At 51.7% G+C, this 10,992-nt stretch overlaps 1 protein-coding gene across 1 annotated transcript; it reads right to left on the bottom strand.

Annotated features, from left to right (window-relative positions):
• Nucleotides 1-1,600: 1,600 nt before the first annotated feature.
• On the bottom strand, nucleotides 1,601-10,964 carry EME2 (essential meiotic structure-specific endonuclease subunit 2). The gene is made up of 8 exons (XM_049791848.1): nucleotides 10,583-10,964; nucleotides 7,586-7,722; nucleotides 6,540-6,632; nucleotides 5,632-5,756; nucleotides 4,661-4,766; nucleotides 3,724-3,839; nucleotides 3,084-3,273; nucleotides 1,601-1,936 (listed from the first exon to the last, which is right to left on the bottom strand). Exons 1-8 carry the CDS (start codon nucleotides 10,905-10,907, stop codon nucleotides 1,766-1,768), a joined length of 1,263 nt encoding a protein of 420 aa, XP_049647805.1. The 5' UTR covers nucleotides 10,908-10,964; the 3' UTR covers nucleotides 1,601-1,765.
• Nucleotides 10,965-10,992: the final 28 nt, after the last annotated feature.

Here is a 10,992-nt window from a genome sequence, read left to right as displayed (position 1 = left end):
AATAGCCACACTAGCACAGCTACCAGCCTGGAGGGGATGTTTTCAATGCAGCACTTGTGTGTCAGATCTAGAGGAGGTAAAGGCAGTGGAGATTACCTTGCCTCTGCCCTGGGAGGGAGGGTTCTTGTGCTTCCCGCTGAAACACCAGTCTGGCTGGGATGGATCTTCAGCAGAGCCAGACTGATGCCACAGCACCACATGCTTGTGGCAGCCTGGCAGCAGAACCAGGTAGGGTCTGCCACTCCTGCAGGACTGGATGCTAACGCCATTCCAGTCCCTGTGGTTTCTGACTGCTTTCTGCAGGGCCTGCGGTCAGCCTGTGGGGCTTTTCCCCGGCCTTTGACCTCTCCTCCAGTGAGCAGCGCATTTGTGGATGATTAGGTCTGAGCTGGCACCATCAGGCAAGTGCAAAAGGTATTGGAAAGTGGAAGAGGGTTGAAATAAATAGGATGCTTTTACCCTGTCCTCTCCATGGGTTTCCTTCCAGCATGGTCACTGGGAACACAAAGCTTCAGCTGCTGCCTTTTCCCCTGCTTCCAGTACAGACCTGCAAAGGCTCTGGTAAAGCTTTTTGCACCACATACATTTATTCCCTGTCAAGCCACAAGACTCTATGCTTTTCCTTCCCACATCACAAATCTTTAAGCAAAGATGGCTCTCGCTTGTCTGGTGACAGGGTTTGAATGAAAACCTTAATGAAGTAGGACAGGCTCTCTGTCAATCCATCTGTATCAGTGCTGCAGCCAGAAAAAACAGCCTTGCTGGATTGTTCCTCCCCAGGAACTAATTCAAGTATTAGCAGATGGAGGCAGAAGAATTCCTGGCAAGGAGGAACTTTGTTCAGAGGATGCCCTCCCACTTCTGCAGCACCAGTTGGCATTGCTTTGAACCAGCAAGCTGCAGTTCATAGGAAGAAGTTCAGGGGTTTCTGTGTCATTGTGGAAGGCCCCAATTAGCAATACCAAAACCTCAGGCATTGGGGGGGTGGGTGGGGGGGGTGGTGTCCCTGACCCCTGCTGTCCTGGCTGCAGCTATTTCTGAGGAAAAAAACGAGTCTTTGCTTTGGGAAAAGAGAATCCTATCCTAACCCACCATTTGCGTGAAGTTTTCTGGAGCCTATCTGGCATTTCCTCATGTTGGGAGTTCAGCCAACAAACTCCCCTCCTCTGCCCTGAGCTCCGTGTTACCTTAAGGATGTCATTCCTCTCTGGCCAGCTGTTTTTGACAGTTGGCAAACATTGTCCAAGGTAACTCCAGCAAGACTAGCCTGCCCAAGGAAGCCACAAGCAGGACCTACAGTAACAGGTCCAGTGTCACCAAAGAGCCAGTGGGGAGCAGGACATTAAAAGTCAGGACACGCTGCAGAAAATACATGGCTTGTTCAACAACTCACCTGAAAGCTAGCGCAGGACAGACTCCCCAGGCGGCTGTCTCAGCAGAGGAGCTGATCCTGTGCTGCTAACATGCTAACACTTTAACATGCAGCCCCTGTTCCAACCATTCCTTAGCTCTCTTAGGAGACAGCCAGCTTTCCAGCCAGAAGGATAGAAAGCTGGGGCAGCTAAAAGAGGAAAGGAGAGCCAAGAGGCTGAAGAAAGCATCTGTAACAAGACATTTATTGATGTGCAAGTCTCTGTTCTGAAACACAATCACCTGCTTCCCTTGGCCGGGCTCCCAGCAGCACTGCCATGCCAGCGGCAGCTCAGCCACTGCCGAGTCTTGGCAGATAAAACAAGGAGGCTGACCGACACAGCCCACAGTCCCTCTATGCACTCAGGTCCAGGACAAGGTCGGGGTCAGTGGATACCATGAAGAGGTAGATGCGGCGGGATAAGTCTGGCCCAACACGGCGGTCTTTGCTGCTGACATCCAATTTCACTGGGATGTCACTCAGCAGGAGTCGTTTTTCATCTTCTGTGCTGCATTCTTCGTAGGCCTTTGAGCACACAGGAGAAGGAAGCAGTTAACACAGATGCTCTAAGAGAAGACTTCAATCTCCCCTGCAAGGCTCAATCCCATCATTATAGTGAGGATCTGTGACTGAGCCTTCATCCAAACATACCAGGATCAGGGGCTAAAACTCAGAAGAAACAAGATCTCACTTGCAAACAGACCTTACACACACTCAGAGCTGTGTGTTGCCCCTCCAGCACATAGGAGAGAGCTGTAAAGCCTCTTCTTCTGAAGCAGCTAAGCTAGGGACAGATATCAAAACTCCAGGGGAAGAAAAAGGAGAGGAGAGTGACTACATGAGACGTTTTTAAAAAATTCTGTGACAGTTCCTGATCTAACGGAAAGAGTTTATGTGATTAATGCTCACAAAAACAAGCACTTGCTGATAAAAATGTGTCTTCATAAATTGGCTAAGCTGCTGTCAGAAGGGTCAAACAGCATCCTAGTCTAATGCTGCTCCCCCAACACCTCGCTGAGCCAGTCTAGCTCAGGAAGCAGCAGAAGGCTATGGGGAGTAGGGAGAGGGAGAATTTAGTGAGCTAAATCAGCTCCCTGGAGGATGAGACAACAGAAAAGCAAGGAAAGTGGGGTATGCCACTGGTGACAGCAAGCAGTAGGAGAACTCGGGTATCCTGTGGAAATCCCTCACAGTCCGCAGGGGCAATACACGTTTTCTGCTTGCGGGTGATGTAGAGCTCTTGGACTGGAACAGCAGCCACATGAGACATCACCCATTTCAAATAAAGGCAAGCAAAGCTGATGGACAGACTGTATTGCACAGGGGCAGTGGGATGCATCCAACAGATTCTCAGCTGCACCAGCTGGGGTGGGCAACCAAATGTATTGCCAAACAAAAATGCAAAGACGCTTTGAGCGGGTCCTGTGAGGTGAGATCAAGGCAGGGAGAGGCCTGGAAGGGCGAACAGTAAGTAGCTACTGCTGAAACAAAGCTATGGTTTAAGGAAGTCAAACAACCGTCTGGAGACAAGTGCTTTTCTGGAGAACCGATTTCACACTCGGGGCTTGTTTGCTCCATCAATGAAGACCTTTAAGCGAGGAAGCATGCGGCACTCCTTCCTGCCTTCATCCTTCAAGCTTTTAAGAGGACGCAGAGTGGTTTGAGGGCTTACCTGTAACAAGAGGCTTGGGGAGGGATATGCTTCTGCTATAGCTGCTGCTGTTGCAGGGCTGACCCTGTTAAACTGCTGGATTTGTCTCTTCCACACCTGCCAGAGTCCTGTGCCGTCCTTTTCCACTCGCACCCTGCTGGTCCAGGCCCCGGCAGTGCAGAAAGGCAACTCCTGTGACTCCAGCTGCCTCCTGTGGAAAGACAGACTGCTGAAAGCAAGACCTGGGGCTGGTGTGTGCACTGAGCACAGGCCTGCAGACCCCAGATGCTGCAGCCTTCCCGCAGCATTAAGCAGTGAGCTTCCTTCTAAAACCTCTTTCTGCCCCGGGCTAATATCTCCCCCGCCTCAATTTTCTTTCCTTCTGTGGAAAGCTCCACAACACCAGGGTGAAAAGATTTTCCTAAGGCTGTAATTTTCCCTCCTTTCCTAGTGCTGAATCACCACTACGTTCACCACAAGAAGAGAGGATTTTCATCAGCACAGAGACTGAAAATGATCTTAAGACACATCTAGTCTGGGCCCTTACACTGACGTTGTCCAGGACAGGCTGGCAGCCACAGATATATGTTCCTGTAACTTCCACTGAGGTTTCCCAAAGCTCTGGGCTTGGGATGTGACTGAGTCCAGCAACATGACTCACTTGTACGGGCGTTTTGCTATTGCCTTCGTCAGTGCAGAGACATGCTGGCCGAATTCCTGCCACGTGTCTAGGAACAGCACTTCGATGTTACCCCACAGCTGCAGCACCGCCAGCGCCTGGAGGAGAAGTGACAGAGGTGAAACATGTAACACGCTGACCAACAGGACAAAGACAGGCTCGGGTGGGCCAGCCGTGAGCTGGGACAGCCCAAGGCCCTCACCCTCCTCGACCCTCAGCCAGTAGTGCTGGCGTCAGCCCTGGCCACCAATGGCACCCAGTGAGAGCAACAAGGAAAGCACGCGAGTAGGACATGTCCTGTGGCAGGATGAAGCTGGCCTGGGACTGGAAGGGGAGGGAGGCTGGGCTGTCTCTATTAGCTCTGTTTACACAGCGCTGCAGTAAAGTCTGCTCATCCTTCTTAGCTCCCAGTAAGCCAGCGAGTCATGACCCCTTTGGGGCATACTCAGGCAGGGCAGGAATTTAGTTCAAGGGATATCAAGCAAGGGTTTAGATGGTGTTTGACCTAGTTTATGACTGTTGCAGCATCACAAGGAGCACTCCTGCTCTGCTGTGGGGGACACATTCTGCAAGGCAGAGTCCTAAGCAAGAACCAACAGGTCCTTTCAAAGCTAACTGGGCAGTTCTTGGTGGGGTTACAGGAGGAAGAAACTCACACGTGAGGGGAGGCTGGATCAGCTCTGAACCAGAGTCTTTAAGAACTAGAGGCTCCAAACTGTGCCTCGAAGTCTGCAGTCCCTCTTCAATCCCATTGCCAGCCAGGGTGAAGGAGGGTGCATGCAGATGCAACCTGATCCAAGCCAGCCACCACCTCCCCTGGCAAAGCATTCTTTACACACAAGAGCTCATCAGTGGGAGCCTTTTCCATACAGCTCAACCCCAAGTAACATAAAACTTCAAGGACTGTAAGAATTTTTACCTCTAGTATCTCCTCCTGAGTCATACACAGCTCTGGGCCAGGCTGGGAGCTAGGACTCTGTTTTCCAGGGCTCAGTGCCTGCTGCCTGCTGTGCTCCTGGTTACACCTATAAGCAAGATACGCCACTCACGCACAAGCTCGACATATTCACACCTCAGGGCTGCTGTCTGATAAAGAAGAAAAGGCCAGACTTAACCCACCCACATCTGCCACCTCCCAGTCTGACTTGGAAGCTGGAGACAAAGGGGTGGTGGTAGCTCCCCTGCAAGGGAGAGGAGACCCAAGACTAGAGTGAGAGCCACTCAGTTCCTCTGGTGGCAGAACTCAACAGGCCACAGCTGATTTTTTTTATACATAACACTCTTGGTAAAATTTATCCTCACAGGCTTAAGTGAGAAAGAGCTCTCCCTGGGAAATACTGCAGACAGGACAGGACAGACCAAGCTACTGTAGCTGCATCTATGCAGGGAACACTGGAAGCGATCACACCATCACCACAAAGAAGACTGCTCTGCTGTGAACATACATACACACACAGGAAGGACTTGGACATCGGGAGCAGCACATGAATGAGACATTTAGGGGACAAGAAAAGGCCTCCAGGCATTGAACATCTCTTGCTACTTCATGAGCTACACAGTGCTAGGAACAGAAGGGCAATTCAGCAAGAGCAGTTCCCTCAGCTCCTCTGTGTCACTGAGGCCCTCTGCCTGGGGTACGGAGAGAAGCCTTATCTGTGAACCCCTTCTGGCTACAAGATCCTCAGAGGCTGCTATAAATGCATGCGCAAGGTACACCCTCAAGGCTGCAAAACCCAAGTCCTGGCCCCCATGAGCATGGGCTTTGTGATTTACAGCCACCACACTAGCACCAAGCATCAGCAGCTCAACCCCGAACGTGTCACCCCTGCAGACAGGCTGATCTTCACCCACCGTGAGCTTCCCCAGCACTGCCACTTGCCCGGAACGTACCGCCTGTAGGCATCCAGCCCGATGATGGCCAGGCTGTAGGTTTTGGTGGAGGAGCCCTCTAGATCGGCCAAAGGCAACACCTGGTTCAGGTCAGGCTGACTCGCTGATGGGGCATTGACAAAACTCTGAAGCAAGACAAATCACACCCATGTCTATAGCAGCCTACTCCTCTGAAACATCTCCTCCCCATCTCCAGCAGGACAGTGGGGCCTGCCAAGGTGCCTCTCATCAGTGGGAACAGGCAGGAGCCAGCCTCAGACTGCAGCTGAGAGCATTGCCTTCAGGCACACACCACATGCCACATCTGCCAACATTCCGCTGCTGCTTCTGGCTCACCTTTTTCCCCCCGGAGTGTTAGCACTGATCTCCACACAGACACTGCCTATTCTAGCCTGTCATTCTCTAGTCTTGGATGGGGCTCGATGGACTGGGAACTTCTCAGGGCAGAAGCACAGGCTGCCTAGACAGGTATAAATAAAATGTTGTAGGACTGCACACAAATGAGAACTAACACAAATCTCTCTGCTTCAAAATGCAAGTGTTTCCAAGGGCCGTGTACTCTGAATGTTTCTTTCAACCGAGTCTTTTATGGACTCCATGAGAATGGAAAAGCTAAATGCAAGGAAAGGCAAGTCTGGCCTGCGCAGTTCCCCTCTGAGGAAAGCAGCACCCTGTCCGAGAGTTAAAGACAGGTGCCTGCATATATCCCTAAAGACCTCCTGCTGTACTCAGATATGGCTTCTCCCACAAGCTCTCTCCTTGCAAACCACCGCCCTCTGTAACACAGCTTTGTTTCAGGGTGGAGCAATGGCAGTTTTGAATGAACCCTCCCTCTCCTTTCGTGTTCACTTGGCAAAGTGACTGCTGTAGAGCACTTTGTGTAGGTCCGGCTCCGAGATCTGTATCACCTGAGTTAGGGAAAAGAGGCGCTTAAGAAAATCTTCCGGCTCTACCAACACCAACACCTCTTTCTCCTCTTCAGTCTTCACCATGGGGCCATCCTAAAGAAGATGAAATAATTTCCAACACAAGCAGAGGTCCAGCTCGAAAGCAGACAGCAAGTCTCCACCTGTGCAGAGCCCACACTGTAAGAGGCACTAACACTCACTATGTTAATACTATGTTGGTGAAAGACCACAGCTGAACTGAAAGGTAAAAATCCTCCCTGAACAAGCAAGTCACTGAAAGTGCAAAAATAGCCTGTCAAGGAAGGCAGTGACAACTGCAGAAGATGCTAAGATAAAAGGACACAAAATGGCTTTGTCTGCACTGCACACACTTAGATGACCACGTTATCTGCACCTACTTTATCTGTAGTCTATTATATGACCACAGTATCTGCAATGTTTTATCCAGTAACAGCAAAAATAGAGCTCTGCCCCCGCTTGAAATTCCTGTAGTGGGGGTGAGCACGAGAACAGCCTACCTCAGCCTCCACTGCCATGTGGATACCATTTGACACAGAACCTTCCGAAACCAAACTGAATAGGAACTGTGTTTGGTACCAGAAGGTACCTGCCCTTTCAGGTTCCCAGTGAGGGGGTTCAAGAAGCAATCATTGGGCTTTCCAAACGAGGGGCCCTGCAGCACATTTGCTCAGCCTCTTCCAAACATGCAGCTGTTGCCCATGGCAGCATGCCATGCACAGCATCTGGACTGGAAATGCTGCTGAGTACCCAAGTGAAACCTCTGTATGAACGGCTTGTAGTGGTCTCATTCTTGCTTACTACAGGTTCCCTGGGCTCACCCTAGATGCACACCTGCCTAAAACAATGAGATGTAGATCTTTAAAAGACATTGGCTTTGGAATAATCTGCATGAGAATCAGACCCAGCTCCATTCCCCAAGCGTTTCTGAGGCTCCAGTGCCCAGCCTAGAGAGGCAAGTCAAAACTTTCTCCCCACAGCACATCTGTTGCCAGTTTACATGTGCAGAGAAGATGGGAAGTACTTACTGGAGTGGACAGAGTGTTTGGCATGTTTCTTCTCCAGGTTATGCTGCAGGGAATTGCCTGAGGCTCAAAAGAATATTTACAGTCCAAGGAACTTAAAACCTTCACCCAAGCATCTGAGCCAGGATCTTTGAGGAGACCTGTGGAGAAGGGCAGAACATCCTGATGTGAGGAAAAAAGAGGTATTTCATCAGCCACAAAACACAACCACAAAAACACAAAAACACAAGTGCAAGACAAGGAATTCTGCAAGTGTAGGAAGTCTGGCTTCCTACAGTGCATGCACTTGCTGGCTGGATTGCTAACCGAATTATTGACTTTGATCATCTCTGCAGGCACCTATAAAATTGTTCTTCTTCAGCCAAGTACCTGGGCAGTGACAGGCAATTTGCCACAATGACTGTAAAATTCAGCTCATGCATTCTAGGTTACTAAAGGCAAACTTTCAAAGCCAGCTCTTCTATAACCCCAAGAACAAATTTTATTAAATTTGTAGAAACTTAATTATTATTTTAATCTCTCTCTCTCTCTCTGTGAAAGAAGACTGAAATTAGCCAACTGGCTGAACAATTAGTCACTAGGAAGCCAGGTTCCACCACCCATGCACAGCCCCAACACCTTCCTGGATGCACACTTCAGCCCTGTTTCCACCCCCCCCCCCCCATGCATGCTGCTACTCCAGTGGCTAGGCTGGGTACACATGTGGATGTCACTGGGGAGCCCACAGAGAATGTGCTCTTAAATTACTGGCTCTGCAAGTATTGTCAATCGTAGCTAACGTGAGTTGACACCATCCATTAGGCACCTCCCTTACAGCTGTCTGCAGCCTTGTCAAACCACGTGTTTGGACTGTTTTCTTTGACACATACCTGCTCTAGGCTGAATTTGTTTGAGATATTTCAACATAATAGCACAGCTATTTCTAAGAATGCAAGGGGAGAGTTGAGAACATGCTGTTTGTCCACCTTAAAAATATCAACACCTTGTTTTATGAGGAGCTTTGCCAGCGGGACTGCCCAGGCCAGCCCCAAGCTGCTCCCTGGAGCAGAACAGACACAGGACAGGCTCCTTCGTGGTGCCTGCGCTCCCTCTGCCGGCACCCGAGCACCCGGGAAGAGGAGGAGAAAAGCTTCTGGCTGGTGCAGTGAGGTAAGGGGTGGAGAGGAGGGTTGGGAAGGCAGGAGCAGGGTTGAGACCTAGGCAGGAACGGGGGCAGAAGAGATGAGCAAGAACTAAACCGATTAGCACCAGGGCAGAGGGGACTGTGAAACCCAGGGACAGAGAGAAACTCTGAGGACTCAGTGGGTGCTGATATAATCACCACGGTGGAGTTTTCAGAGAAATCACACGGCATTTTCTTTGGCAGGCTGTGCGTTGCAACCAGCCAGCCTGCCTCACCAGGCTGACCGCGCTCAAACTGGATCCCTCACCTGGAGAAAAGCTGTTCAAATACACTTCTGGAACCTCCACCATGTCCCAAGCACCAGCAGTACCCACAACTTTGCAGCAAATTCCACAACAGAACAGATGACAGTATTTATCCCACAAAGACTTTTCTACTGACAGAATAATAAGCACAACAGGCCTGTGTTGGAGCAAACAAGGAGAATCTTCCTCAGGCAAAGCCATGCTATGCACCCCCAGAATATGATGTCTAATTATTTTATTGGTGCAAACATGGTAATAATTTACTCAAAAGTGTGTTGGATAAAGCAGCTGATCACTGCCATCCAGACAGCCAACAGAACCTGACCAAGACCTGCATGGAGGAGAGCAAGCAGACCAACAAGTCTTTAAACAGAATGTTTAAGGATACAAAACACGTGTCATTAAAAAACATGTTTAGTTAAACAAATCTTGCTGCTAGTAATTAGCAGAGTGAACGTGTAGCATAATGATAACATAACTAGTAAAAAGTGGTGCATGACAGATGCTAACAAACAGAGCAATTCAAGATACAGTTCTTACGGATCTAATTACACGTGCACAGGGATGAGCTACAGCTTGGATTCAAGCCTTGGGGACCAGGATGCAGTGTCACACCCATCACTCTGCCCCCAATAGGGAAACCCACCCACGGAGTGACCCTGGGCTGCCCAGGCAAGCTGCAGGGTGAGAAATGGGCCAGCAGTCCCGCTCCCTCAGGGACAGGGAATTAGAAATATGGTCCGGGCCGTCAGATGTGTCAGGGGATCAGCACTTGCAAGTGCCAGGAAGGGGACAAGATCTCAGGGACACCCTGGCGGCCAGCACTGTAGAATAAGCCGCCTCATTTTCTGCCAAAAAAACCTCTGTGCTGTGACCTATGGGGTCCTGATGCCCTGAATGTCCTCCCTGACCAGGCAGGGCAGCTCTGGAGGCAGACTCAGCCCTCTGGCAGGTACCTGGAGAACATATTTCAGGCACTGGTATTTCCAGAGGCTTATCTCAGAGCTGAACAAAGAGGCGAGTTCTAGATAGCAGGTAACATCATCCAGCCTGAGCAGGCGGTTGAGCTCTGGACTGAAGGTCTTCTTATCTCTTCCTAACGACCCTTGAGGACGTGAGCAAATTAACAGCCAGGAGCTTGCTGCCTCAGAAGTAGATCAGAAACATGTGCTCTATAAAAGTGAGCTCCTAGAGCCCTCTGGGGCTGAAACGCCACCCTTCTGCTTCTGCAACAAGGCCCGGAGAAGTTAAGACCTCATTTTCCAGAAGTGCCAGCCTGGGGCTGTCAGCCCCAGAGCTGGAGGGGCTGGTCCTCTCTCCATGTGGCTCAGGAACAAGGCAGGGACCACAGCAGGTGCCCACTGCAATCAAACCACATCTAGTCTGCAGTCACGACAGCAACGACAGAAATAACGAAGCCAAAAGAGCCTCATAAATACCCAGGGGGCTACGTGGACCCCACGCCAACGGCCCGGGAGCAGTTCAGAGGTGACAGCCAGGAGGCCTCGGGTGTCCCAGCCGCCCCCCCACCTCCCCTCCAGGCTCGGCCTCCCCGGAGCCCCCGCCGCCCACCTGGATCGGCGCACACCTCCATCAACCGCAGGCACCGCTCCGGCCTCAGGAGCCGCCACGCCGCCGCCGCCTCCCGCCGCCGCCGCTTCTCCAGCGCCTCCTGCTCCTTCCGTCGCTCCCTCTCCCGCCTCCTGGCTGCGGCCTCCCCGGGGACCCTCCGCCGCCTCGGCCGGCCGGCCGGGCCCGCCGCGGGAGGGGAGCCGGCCGGGCCCGCCGCACCGAGGTCGCGGGGCTCGGGCTCGCTCTCAGGCTCCGACTCGGAGACCGCCCAGGCGGCCGCCCGCCGGGCCGCACACCCCGGGCCGAACCGCTCGCTCCCGCCCATAGCCGAGCCGCCGGCAACCGGGAGGCGCTAGGCCCCGCCCGTCACCGCGGGAACGGGGGGGGGGGGGGGTAGCGCACCCCTCTAT

The sequence above is a fragment of the Accipiter gentilis genome, chromosome 33, assembly GCF_929443795.1.
Source record: "Accipiter gentilis chromosome 33, bAccGen1.1, whole genome shotgun sequence".
NCBI classification, from domain to species: domain Eukaryota; kingdom Metazoa; phylum Chordata; class Aves; order Accipitriformes; family Accipitridae; genus Astur; species Astur gentilis.
This window is presented reverse-complemented; position numbering and strand designations above follow the sequence as displayed.